Raw genomic sequence first — 13261 nt, 5'->3', positions numbered from 1 at the left:
TAACAAACCAATCTTTGAGTTTGAAGACTGTTCCCAGAATACATACATCCATCTCCAGGTTCCCAGCTAATTCTGCCCACTTTCCTTTGTCCTATCCAGAGCTAGCCTTTCAAATTATACGGATCATGAAGTAAGGACCCACCTACCCCAAAATGGACCCTTAGGGTCCAGGCTCCATCAAGGATATTGGAGGAAGGTAAACTCTTATCCTGTTGACACCACTTATTCTCAAGTGTCTCTAATGATTCCTGAGGTCGTTCAGTTTGCTGAGTTAGCCACCCTGGCATGAATTAGACCAGGTAAAATGAACATTTAACTATAGATACATCCTCCCATTTTTAGTGGAACCAAGGCACACTACCCCTAAGAGTTTATGTCAGGGGGAAAGGGGTAAACAGCCACCATTCTTGAATTTATAGCTTGCTCTCTACAAGTTTTCTTTAAATCCAGGACACAGCATGGGAAATGGGATTCCCTGCCAGTTTCTGAGAGGTCTGCAGGAAGGTGACTCCTGGGCAAGTCAGAGTGAGTGGAGGTCCCTGGTGGGTGGGCAGATGCACTCTAGAGTTGGGCATGCATTGGCGGATGCCTCCGGGGCTCCAGAACTTAGGGGATTCTTTGTGGTATCCACTCAATCCTTCCCAGCCCTTGATGGGCTCTGTGGGGCCAGAAGGGCCCTTCCTCCAGGTTTTCCCTCTTTCCCCCTCAGCAGAGAAACTGGAGAAAAAGACATTAAATCCAGTGCAGCCAATTTGAGTGCTGAAACATTTCCAGGATCAATGGTGGTGCTAAACTATCTCCATGTTTCTAGTATTTTTAATAGAGTTTTGTTTTTCTTAATCTCATCACATAAATGCAGTGTCCTTGGGGAAGGGGACCAGCCCCTTGGCTTGCCACTTTCCAGGTGTCCTTTATCACTTTGACGGGACTCTTTGGTCTGCAGAAAATGTTCTGTCTTGGCATGCTTCTAGACTGTAAGATTTGAGTTTTTTTGTTTTGTAATTTTTTATGTTTACATGCATCTTATATTTCCCTAAAAACTAAATAAAGTTTTTGGCCTTTTTAACTGAACAAAATTACCTCTTAATTCTCCCTAACCAGAAAACCCATATAGCTGAAGAGCAAAAGGCCCAAAATGCCCAAAACAGCATGGACTCCAGGACCCCAGGGCCTTCCTGAAGGACCCTGAAGGCTGAAGGAGGTGGATGAATTCTCACTATTGTTGGTGAGGACTGTGCTCAGTCTCCTCCAGACCCTTGCCACCTTGAGACACTTTCTGGGTAGCAGCAAAGGACCCACACTCCACAGGCCTGGCTAGCCCCTTAGCTTGGCCCCCGACTCCAGAAAGCAGGGCAGGGTGGCTCTGGTGCGTGGAACAGAAAAAGGCTGGGCAGCCAGAGCATCCTCCCAGGAGATGGGGTGGGTAGGCAGGTGTCCCATGTGCCTCTGAAACTGGGCCTTGCCAGATAAGCACAGTTGCAACATTAAGCCTAGACCTTGGGGCCAGTATAGCTGCTCCTGCCTCCGCCCCCAGATTTTCCAACCCCCCCAGATGTACTGAGCACATCTGACAGTTTCTCCAAAGTTCTCTATCCAGAGCCCCCTTTCTGAGCTACACAATCCATGTGGCATATGCTACCACCAGTGGGAGTACAGCTGAGCTCCAGCCAGAGGCGAGAGGACACGTCCGGAGTGTGAGGAGATCTGCCATACTCCTGACAGCCTGTAGGTGGCGCTGCCCGCCAGGTTCTCCACGCTCAGCAGGGGAGGAAGCCCAGTACCCAGGTGGACGCCCCACCACACTGCAGACCGAGAAACCCTAGGCCACAGGACCCCAGGCCACCAGAAGGGCAAATTACAAGGCCCATCTGGCTTCTAGCCCCTGCTGCCTGAGTTCCTGCTCATACTTCAGCTCCACTCCAGAGAGTGTCACCTGATTATCCCAGCCCTCTAAGGCCCTGCCACTGTCCCCAGGGGTTTTCCCATGCTTCTTGATGGACCCTCCGTGTCTGGGACACCTGACGCTCCACCCCCACAATGTACACCTGCTCATTGTCCTCCCTCCCAGTTCGCCACACGTGCAGCACAGCCCTCAGGCTGGTACGAAATCACCTTTATTCACAATTACAGCCACCCGAGTTCACAAAGGAGGAGCAGCAACCCAACCCATGCACTGACAGACAATGGGATGATGGCTTCCTCTCACCGACCCTCCAGCCCTTGTGCTTAAGACCCTTCTTTGCTCTGGAATGGGACCCTGATGGGGTGGAGCTGCTGGCCAGCCCCACTCCACTCCCACAGAAGGGACCTCCCAGGGTCAGCACTAGGGGAGAGAAACCCAGAGTGGAATGATGACTTCCCCAGAGGCCCACTGCAGAGCCAGCACAAAGGCCAACCCTGGAGTCCACTCACCCCAGACAGCCCCTCTCTGAAGAACTCCCAAGAGTCACAAAGTCTGCTTCCCTCCCCCAGTCATTTGACAGAGTTGGGGCTGAGGTTCAGAGGGTCTGTGACCTAGCTAGGGCCACACAACTGGTCAGTGGCCAAGTCTAAAACCCCATGCCATGCCTGTCACAGGGACAGTCTCTTAAGGACACACACACATACAAAGCCATCTGAGGGGGCTGGAGAAGGCCAGACCAAGACTCGAGATGTCCTAGCCCAGACAGTATGGGCAGGGCTAAGGTGACTGTGACCTAAGAAGAGCTGGGGTGCTCCCTCCCCAAAACCCAGAAGTGCTGGGTACCAGCCCTTCCCTTCCCTAAACAGGGCCCCAGACCCACCATGGTAAGGTCCCCTAGTCCTGTTTCCTGGCCTGCCCTCAGCCTGCCTGAAACTTATGTCCTTGGGGGCCACCTGATATACCTGAGCCAATCATGATGACCCAGCCCAGGGTGGAAGAGCACTTTGTGGCTCTGGGTAATCTACGAGCCCCAGGGAATTAAGGAGGCTCAGTTTGCCTTTCTGTCAAATGGATACAATTTGCCAAGAGGCCTCCCACTTTGACCCCTTTTTATGGAGTTCCCATCCATGGTGAGCAGAGCTGGCTGTGAGACTGTGGCTGGAGTCTGGAGACGACATGAGTGCTGACTACCTCCGCTACTATTTCCTCTCGCCAAGCACCCCACACACCAGGACAGCATTCCCAGGGAATGGGAATGCACCCACAAACAACTCAAAAACCAAATAAATAAATAAATAAAGGAAAAAGGCTGGTCTCAGTACAAGTAAGCTGTTCACCCCAACCCAAGGATAATGGGATGATGGCTTCCTCTCCTCCCCTTCCGACCCAGGGCCCTGGCCCCTCCCAGGCATTCTGAAGCTTCTGAGAATCCGCTCAGGCCCAGGACAGTGCTGAGATGTGGGAGGACAGGTGAGAGAAGGTAGCTGCACACCTGTTCTTAGAGACCTTGACAGAACACAGCCCACACCAAACAGCTACCTCCAGACCCTGACTGGGGCAGGATCCCAGAAAGGGATCCTCCTCCTCTCAACCAGAGCTGAAGCCAGGGACCCAGAGCCTGAAGTCCTCTACAGCATGTCTCTCCACCCATCTGGGTGAGTGGGAGAGAGACATGGCATGGAGGCTGCAGCCTGCCATGGTGGAAGGATCCACCAGCTTTCTCACCCCTAGCTGCCAGGCCCAGTGGGCAGGGAAGAAAGGAAAGGGAAGGTGGGTATAGGTCAGAGCAGCTCAGGAGGTACCTGCCCGGGGCAGGGCTGCAGCTGAGCAGGTTGTGCTCTGCTTAAGAGCAGCTAGCTGAGGGAGCAGAGGCCAAAGCCTAGTCCACACTCCACTAGCTAAGCCACATGCCCTGGCTCAAGGTTCCATCTATCCCCAAAAAGGTACATGTTTTCTAATTCTCACAAAGGTGCCTCCTAGAAATCTGCCCTAGCTGGACAAGGATTAGAAGAGGCTAAGACCCCGATTTAGCCCCTCAGCATGCAGGAAAGAGCTGGGTGCAAGAAGGGAAAGAGAGGGAAAATTCAGCCTCTTCCCTTCCCCTCTGCCCCCCACCTCCCTGCCTGAAACCCCTTCTCCCCTTAGACCTTCAGGGGCCTCAGTTTCCTATGTTTAATGGAGAAGGAAAATGTTTCCAAAATGGGGAAGAGAAAGGGCCCTGCTGGGCATGCGGGGTGGGCCGCCACAGCAGGCTAGGAGCTGCGGTAAGTCTTGATGATGTCCTTGATGGGGCGGCGGCAGATGGGACAGCAGGCGTGCAAGGCCTTCTTGAGGCGCAGGCCACAGGCGTAGCAGAGGCACATGTGACCACATGTGTAGATGACCGTATCCACCGCATGTTCATAGCAGATGGTGCACTCATCGCTCCACTGGCCCAGGCCTGGGGTCAATGGCGACTCAGGCAGGCTTACTGGTGAGTTGGGAGCCGTCCCTGGGGGCAAGGGGTCATTGTCAGGAGGAGACACAGCCAAGCCCAGTGCTGAGTCCATGGGAAGGGTGACCATCAGCCTCTTGGTGCCCCCTCCATTTATTAGAACCTGTCTACCCTGATGACCCAGCTTCCTAAGGACAAGAGAAGAGGCTGATCTCTGGGCAGCCCCACTTCAGGCCTACCCAGCCCCAGATTAGGGGCCTTAGTGGCTACAAGGCAGAGGAAAGAAGGAAGGAGAGGTGGAGGAAGGAAGGGGGTCCCAAATCTTTTAAAGCAAATCACTCCCGAGCTACCCCTCAGTACTGCCCAGCTAGGGAACAGAAGGGGATACACCCCAGAAATCTGTACCCAATAAGGTTCACTGAGCCCAGGTCTGGCTCTTCTTCAGCCCTGCCCCTGTCACGGAAGCTGCATCCTTGACTCCCGCTGACACGGTCACCATGGAACAGAAGGTTCCAGTGTGCTTACCACCAGCAGAGCTCCCCAGAGGTCCAGAGCTGCATGTGCTGAGCAAGGGGTCAGAGAGGCGGCTGCCCAGGGCGCCGGGCGAGGTTGGTGTGGAAGCAGGGGAACAGGGAAGTGATGGGACACCCCGCTCTGCCAGGATGGTGGAGCCTGCAAAAGGGAGGGGAGAGAGGACACACTAGCCACCCAAAGGCCTAATTCGAGAAAGCTCCACCCCTCAGAGTCAGTGGCTTCCCAGGGGTCTGACCACACAGCATAGACACCAGGTTGAGCATAGGATTTCACAGGCTGCCTTGGCACCCAACTCAGCCCTTGTTCTCACCGCCAGATGAGAGGGCCACATCCTCCTGGGTCTTGCTACGTTGAGGGTCTCCACACTAGCCCCTGACTAGAACCCCCTGCCCACCCCTCCCCAGGCATCCTCTTCCTTCAAAGGTTCCCAGGCTAAAGAATAAAGCCACAACCTCCCCCCGACCTCACGCTCCTGTTCAGGGCCCTGTGCTCTGCTTCACTGTCCCCAGATAGTGCCCATCTTCTCTGAATGGTACCTCTGAAATGCTTCACCTTCTCTCACACTTGTTCTGTTCCGACATTCTTTATTTCCCTCCCTCCTTCCCACACACCTCTCCTTACCTTACCTCCTTCTTCCCCTCCCTGCCCCCTTCTCCCTTCATCAAATCCTTCTTGAGGGCCCACCAGCTGCCAGGCACTGTGCATGCATAAAGCTGGGGACAGAGCCCTTGTCCCAAGGAGCCCCTTGGGGCTGTCCTCAAACCCCCTCCTCTGGGCTGCCTTGACTACCCCCCAGACTACATTACCCAATCTAGCACTGATAGTCACATACACCATAGCCAGAGGACTAAATAACCACAAAGCCTGGAGTATTATTTGTTTTCTGCCCAAAAATCCAGCTTTTTTCTCTAGGTAAGCTCAGATTTACCAGGAGCTTTCTGAGAACAGGAAATCTTACTCACCTTCAACTCTCCCACAGGCCTTAACCTAATGCCCTGTACTACGTAGGTACTCAATAAGATCTTTATTTATTATTCACTGTTAGTTCTAACTTATTTAATAGAGTTGTAATTTCTAAGAATACGCAGTAGATGCCCATAGGGTTTCTCTGGAGATAAAGACACCAAAATTAAAACCATATGTTTCAAGACATCTATATCCCTATTTACTTTTTTGGCCTTCTTTCACTGGCTAGTATTTTCAGAACAATGTATGAAAAGCATCCCTATCATATTCCTGACTTTAATGAGAAGATTTCTTTTCTCTTTTTTTAGACAGAGTCTCACTTTATCACCCTTGGTAGAGTGCCATGGTGTCACAGCTCACAGCAACCTCCACACCTGCGCTTAGGCAATTCTCTTGCCTTGGCCTCCCGAGTAGCTGGGACTACAGGCGCCCACCAGAACACCCAGCTATTTTTCTTGTTGTTGTTGTTGCAGTTGGCCAGGGCCAGTTTTGAACCCGCCACCCTGGGTATATGGGGCCGGCGCCCTACTCACTGAGCCAAAGGTGCCACCCAAGAAGATTTCTAATGTTCCACCAATATGTTTGAAATTGACTGTAGGTTTTGTGAGTGACGGATATATTCTTCCATTCTTAGTTGACTTAGGATATGCACAAAGCTAAGCATTTAAATAATAACTCTTTACACATTGTCACTGGTTTTTCTTTCCTTTGAAGTCAGTCAGGATCCCCTAAAACCAACTTGCTGGTTGAGATGCCCAGTTCTCCAAAGAGCTCAGGAGAATTTTATTTAACATATATTGAATTCTGAATGGTTATTCTTTGTGTGTGTGTGTGTCTGTGTATGTGGAGATGGGGTCTCATGTTGCCCCAAGTTGGTCTTGAACTCTTGGCCTCAAGCCTCCCAAAGTGCTGGGAATATGGTGTAAGTCACCACATCCAGCCTTTGGACGGTCTTCAACTCCCACCCTGGTTCACCTACCTCTTGGTAGGTGATAAAATCAGATAAATCCTGATTTTTTTTTAAGTCATCCCTTTGCTCTAGTCTAGTAAACCTCTTTGGACAACAGAAGCCTTACTGGAAAGCTGCTTAGCTATTATTAGATGGTGCTGATGCAGGAGAGTACCTTGCTCTTACGTAATTTCCTTTCTCTGAGAAGCAGCGTCTCCTGGTGAGTGCAGCCAAGTGTCTTTTTACCTCAGCTTAATTTTTTTTTTTTTTTTGGCAACCCAGTCCAATCTCTTCATTTCATCATGAAATCTCACCCCAACCTGATTCATCCACCTTCCTTCTTGACTTCCTTTCATATAACCTGATTTTTTGTTTTCATTCCTTTCTGAATTATCTTCCCCTGCACCTCAGCCTCATTCCTTTTCCCTTTTTCATTTATTTTTCACTCCATCTTGATTTGGTTTCTTTCCAGAGTTGGAAGTCTCCATTTATCTGATTTCACAAACTCTGCCATGCTTTCACAATAACCAATACCATTACAAAAACACATGTATTTCGTTATTCACATATGCCTATACACAGTATCCGAATCTCACAGAGTAACCCATGCTCACATCATCTTTATCTATCAAGCTTCCTGGTCTGAGGTCTAAGCTAGAGGCTGTGAGACCCAGGGGTCTCCAAACTTGGGTAACTATACTTGCTAATGAAAAAAAGAGAGAGATGTCCAGAACCTATCCAGTATCTATAGAAGTGGAATCTCCAGAGGTGGGATCCAAGAATCTGCACTTCAATAGGTTTTCCAGGTGAGTCAGATGAAACCAGCCCAGTTTAACACAGCTGGTTCAAGGATGAGCACTTGGAAACCATGAATACCTGCTCACGCTGGGATAAAAGAGATCCCAGGAGATGCTTTACGAAAAAAAGATTTCCAGTCAAGTGAGTTTAGAAAAACTGTACAACATAACCACCACTACCTCCTCCTTAAAGATTCACAATGCCTATTAAAGGCTTCGAGAAGTTCTGCAAAAAAGAATTCTCCCCACACCGCTCCCCAAGCCTTTTATTTTGAAATTTTTTAAACTGTTTTTCTTTTTTTTAAAGACGAAGTCTCACTCTGTCACCCTGGGTAGTGTCGTTGCATCATAGCTCACTGCAACCTCAAACTCTTGGGCTCTAAGGATCCTCTTGCCTCAGCCTCCCAAATAGCTGGGACTACAGGCCCCCACCACCAGTCTGGCTAGTTATTCTATTTTTAGTAGAGGCAGGTCTCACTCTTGTTTGAGCTGGTTTCCAACTCCAGAGCTCAGGAGATCCATCTGCCTCGGCCTCCCAGAGGGCTAGGATTACGGGCATGAACCACCACACCTGGCCCTCCCCAAGCCTTTTAAATTCAATGTTTCCCAAATGTTTTAAATCACAAGGACTTTTTTTTTCCTTTCCTTTTTTTCTTCTGAGTCACTCTCTATAGAGTGCTATAGCATCACAGCTCACAGAAACCTCAAACTCTTGGGTTTAAGTGATTCTCTTGCCTCAGCCTCCCAAGTAGCTGGGACTACGGGCACCAGCCATGATGCCCGGCTATTTTGTGGTTTGTACTTGGCCCAGGCTGGATTTGAACCGGCCAGCTCCAATGTATGTGGCTGGCACCATAGCCACTGAGCTACAGGCGCCAAGCCACAAGGACTTTTTCTTCAAAGAACACCTATTAACATCCAGCAAAACAATCTGGTAAGCATGTCTTACCCAAGTCTAAATTCCCCAAGTCCATCCAAATGTTGTGTACCCCAGAAAAGGAACTCTGCAGCCCACTTCTCCCAAAGTTACCTGCTCAGGGATTCCCGATAGCCCTCAAACCATGGCACCATCCTGCATAGATGCTTAACAACTGACATACACTGTTCTCTTTTTTCACATTTTAGATTCACAACCTTCCCTAGAGGTGGGGACCTTTATTTAAACACATCTTAGAGAAATGTAAACTGGGCCTCAAGAAGTGAACTGCTGAGGGAAAACAATTTTTCCCCATTTTTAAGTGGCCACTGGGGTGTGTGTATAGGTGAGGGGTTTACGTATCCGTGGAACTGTGGGTTGATCAGATTTTGGGCGTCAAACTCAAAAATCCACCCTTTTCTCACCCTCCTGGGTGAGTTTCCTGACATGTGGGACCACGGACTAGATGACCAAGTCCAGAGCAGAACTCCCCTGCAAGTGTGACTTCTTATCAAGACTACAACTAGCATGTGGCAAGGGTGGTGGGTGTGAGAAGCAGGGGAGAGAGAAGTGGGCTCCCAGTCTTGGTCCCCTCCAGGCCGAACCCTGCCCGAGAGGCAGCAGCGGGGGATATGGGCGCGGGCACTCACCGAGTATGCGGATCTGCGTGATGGCCCCGTGCAGGCCGAAGAGCATCCAGAGCGGCTGCGAGGCGTCCACGCACAGCTGCATGCCGCCGGCCGCTCCGTTGTGGCTGAGGTGCAGCTCCCCGTCGGCGTTGACCACCAGGCCCAGGATGTCACCGCTGTGCAGGGGCCCTGGCACGCGGCACACTGCCCAGAACTCCTTGCGGTCCACGAGGGCCTCGGGGCTGAAGGGCAGGTCCGCCGGCCGCAGCGAGCCGGGGTCGCACGTGGTGACGCCCACCGACAGCGCGCCCGGCCGAGCGCCGCCGGAGCGCGTGACCTTGATGAAGATGGTCTCGGCCACGCGCACCGGCCGGCTGGTGAAGACGAGCGCGCGGTCATCGCGCCCGTGCTCCAGGCGCGCCACCGTCTGCTCGTCCAGGATGCGGACGTGCGCGCCGGCGCGCAGCGCGTGGAAACGGAGGTCGCCGTCGAGCTGCGCCGGCAGCGCGCGGCTGTGCTGCGAGTTGAGCGAGTTCTGCGGGATGGGGCAGCCGGCAGCAGGCGTCCCGTCGTCGCCGTCGGCGCCCGGCAGGTTGAGGTCGCACAGGCTCACCGAGAGACGCGCCTCGTCAGCCTCGCGCCGCAGCGACGGCCTCCGCAGTGCGGTGAAGGAGCGCGGCCGCAGGCAGTCCGGGAGCACCAGCTCGCTGTCTGCGCGGGAGAGACAGGCGGCCGTCACCCCCGGCTCCGGCCGGCCGCCCTGCCTTCTAACGCGTGCTAGGTTTTAGCGTGGGCACCGTTACAATGCCGAGTGTTTTACGGCAAAGAAAATTCCCATGACATTAATGCGCAACTTCCCTGAAGCCGGTGGTGCAGGACATCTAACTGTTAAAGGGGGTAATAAGGCTGGAGATAAAGACACCAAAATTAAAACCATGTTACTGCTCAGGAGCTTATGAGTGCTTTCTTTGTACATATGTGTATTTTCCTAATTTTCTACAGTAAGTGTGTATTGTACTTAAAAATTTTTTTTTTAAATGTTCACGCCTGGCCCTCCCACTCCTTCTTATCCCCATCACCTAGAACAGGGCTGAACACCCCAGAGACCAACTGTGTCTGTTGGTGACAGCCTAACACTGGGAAAGCCAGAGGGGGAACCGCCCGCCTTCTGTAAATCATCCCACCTGATCCTAACAGTTGCCTTCTGAGTTTACCATTACCGCACAAGGACACTGAGACTGGGAGAAGTTAAGGAAATTTACCCAAGATATCCTTTGGAAAGTGACTTAACTGGCGATCATACCCTTTCTTTTGTTAATCATACAGGTAATAAAAACTGTATTCTATACAAAACAGTTCAGCAAAAAGAAAAAATAATTGCCTGGCAGCCACATCACACAGAGAAAAAAATTGTTTTTTTTGAGACACAGTCTCGTTCTGTCACCCCAGATAGAGTGCTGCCCTGGTGTCATCATAACTCACTACAACCTCAAACTCTAAAGCTCGAGAGACCCTCTTTCATTAGCCTCCTGGGTTACTGGGACTGTAGGCATATACCACCACCTGGCTAATTTTTTTTTTTTCCTGTAAAAAAAGGAGTCTCTGGGCAGCGCCTGTGGCTCAAAGGATTAGGGCGCTGGCCCCATATGCTGGAGGTGGTGGGTTCAAACCCAGCCCCGAACAAAACTGCAAAAAAAAAAAAAAAAAAAAAGGAGTCTCTGTTGCCCAGAGTGGGCTTGAACTTCTGGCCTCAAGTGATCTTCCCATCTCAACCTCTCCAAGGGCTAGAATTACAGGCATGAACCACCTGTCTGGCCAGCACTTTTAATATTTGTATATGACCTTTCAGCCTTTTTAAAAGGTGCTTTTGTTTGTTTTGAGACAGAGTCTGGCTCTGTTACTCAGGCTAAAGTGCCAGGGCCTCAGCCTCGCTCATGGCAACCTCACACTCCTGGGTTCAACCTATCTTCCTGCCTCAGCCTCCCAAGTAGCTGGAAGTACAGGTACCCACCACAGTGCCTTTGGAGACAGGGTCTTGCTTTTGCTCAGGCTGGTCTTGAATTCCTGAGCTCAAGCAATCCACCTGCCTTGGTCTCTCAAGAGTGTTAAGATTACAAATGTGAGCTGCCACGCCTGGCCTTAAAATGTATTTTTGATTACTTTTTTAATACAAAAATTGAATCATGCTATATAAATCACCAGCAGTTTTTAACCTTTTACAGGTAATAAATCACTTTGAAAATATCATAACTTTGACCTGTCTCCTCAGAAAAGTACACATTCTCACAAAATTATGTGGATATTTTCAGGGTATTCATAAACTGCATAAAGCCATCAATAGGCGTGGAATCCAGGCTAAGAACCCTTCTATACAGATTTCCTTTTTTAACAACTAGCTGTTATAATTTACTATATCCTGAACACCATGCCTATAACTGTTTCCAACACCATATCCCTCTAATGGCTATGCTATGTCTCGATTTATGGAATCCCATAACTTATAATAAAAATAATCACCAGGTGCCATGTATTACCCCTGCATTTCATCCTTGAAGAAGCCCATGGAGTTATTCCAGTTTATAGATATATCTCAGAAATGCTATGACAGATAACCAAGTGGCAGATCCAGAATCGAAGCAGTCCGCCCCACTCCCAATGCCCAGTCTTCACTTCCAGGCCCTACTCGTTTATCTAACACACACACACATTTGTTTTAAATGTAGAAATGGGGTCTTGCCCAGGCTGGTCTCAAACGATCCTCTCACCTTGGCCTCCCAAAGCACCCCTCCTTGTTTGTTGAATTCCTTTTTCAGAAATTAATGTCCCCAGATTTGGTGAGTGCCACTGTAAGCCGCACCATAGACCAGTCCCTTCCTGGACACCTCTCTCTGCGCCTCTCCAAGGGGACTGAGTAAGGAGTACTCCAGAGGTACTCCTGATCAGTTCAAGGGTTCTCGTGTATAACAGCAAAGCTTAGTCTGGTAGGGGCAGCAGAGGTCAGTAGTGCCTCCTTCTTTTTGTTCTCCCCACCTCCTCCCTGCCCCTTCTAGGAAGTGTGTTGTCTGGGCTCCAGCAAGGTTTGGGTGCTGGGTGTGCTCCGCTCACTCTGCAGTTATAGAGAAGCCTCCTGGGGCCTGGCTGCCTGGGGTTTCCCAGCATTGAGTTGGTGAGGAGGAGGGAGCCAGCTGGAAAATGCGATTATTCCGGAGAATTGACTCTGTGACAGTGATGGTACAGAGAGGTTGGGGGTGGCAGGGAGGCAGGGGCAGAAGTGAGAAGGATGTGGGCAGGACTGAGAGGTGTGAAAGAGAGCAGTAGGAAGCTGGGGAGCACCTATGGGCTGACCTGGACCTGGGGAACAGTCCCTGCTCCCTCACCCCTCAGGGAGTCCAGGCACTGGCCCTTGAGGACTCCAGAGGGTGGGACACAGAGAGATGGAGGGGTGGCAACAGCAGGGAGAAGAGAATGCTGAGTCTCCAGGAACAGAGCCCACATGCAGATAGCCCCACCCACACCCACACCCTCGGGACATCAGTCAGGAGTCCTGGAGCTGGGAAGACCTTCAGCACATATTTCTGAATCTGTCCTCTGCCCCTTCAGGAGTCCTCTTCTATGTGAGCATGCCCACTAACTCCCAGGCAACCTGTTCCACTGCTATGCTAATCTGTCTTTTAAAGGGTGTTTCCTCTGGTTACACAGGTTTGTTTGGGGTAGGGAGAGTGCTTTCTTCTGCCAAACCTAAATCTACCTCCTTGTATGTAACCCCCTGCCTACTGGCTTACCTGTAAGCCCAGTACTGAAAACAACTCTCATTAGGGAATATTCAGATGCCCCACACACCTTCCCACCTCTTAGATAATGAACAGAACCAGACTCAATATTCCAGAGGTACTCCTGACCAGCTCAAGGCACAGTGTGCCCATCACCTCCCTTGATATATATACTATACTTCTAATAATGCAACCTAAGCCTATTTTAGGTGTTCTTAGTAACCACAATTCATATACTGGTTGGTAGGCAGGACAGGAGCACAGTTAAGTGCAGTGAATTTGAAGTCTTCAACCTGGGTTCAAATCTTGGCTGTGCCACTTCCTGTATGACAAGGCTGTATAACTCTGAACAAGTAGCCTCGC

The 13261-nt window shown here is 50.7% G+C and overlaps 1 protein-coding gene across 2 annotated transcripts in view; it reads right to left on the bottom strand.

The window, feature by feature from the left end:
* Positions 1-2092: 2092 nt before the first annotated feature.
* Positions 2093-13261, bottom strand: part of NEURL1 (neuralized E3 ubiquitin protein ligase 1) — an 88158-nt gene continuing 76989 nt past the window's right edge. For both annotated transcript variants that reach the window (XM_053583142.1, XM_053583143.1), the window contains exons 4-6: positions 9150-9839; positions 4863-5009; positions 2093-4394 (exon numbers count right to left, since the gene is read on the bottom strand). In XM_053583142.1, the coding sequence (XP_053439117.1) occupies positions 4156-4394; positions 4863-5009; positions 9150-9839 (1076 nt within the window). In that variant the 3' untranslated portion in view covers positions 2093-4155. The remainder of the gene's footprint in view (positions 4395-4862; positions 5010-9149; positions 9840-13261) is intronic.

This window comes from Nycticebus coucang, chromosome 3 (assembly GCF_027406575.1).
Source record: "Nycticebus coucang isolate mNycCou1 chromosome 3, mNycCou1.pri, whole genome shotgun sequence".
In the NCBI taxonomy this organism is placed as follows: Eukaryota; Metazoa; Chordata; class Mammalia; order Primates; family Lorisidae; genus Nycticebus; species Nycticebus coucang.
Note: the sequence above shows the minus strand (reverse complement) of the source record. Positions and strands in the feature narration are given on the sequence as shown.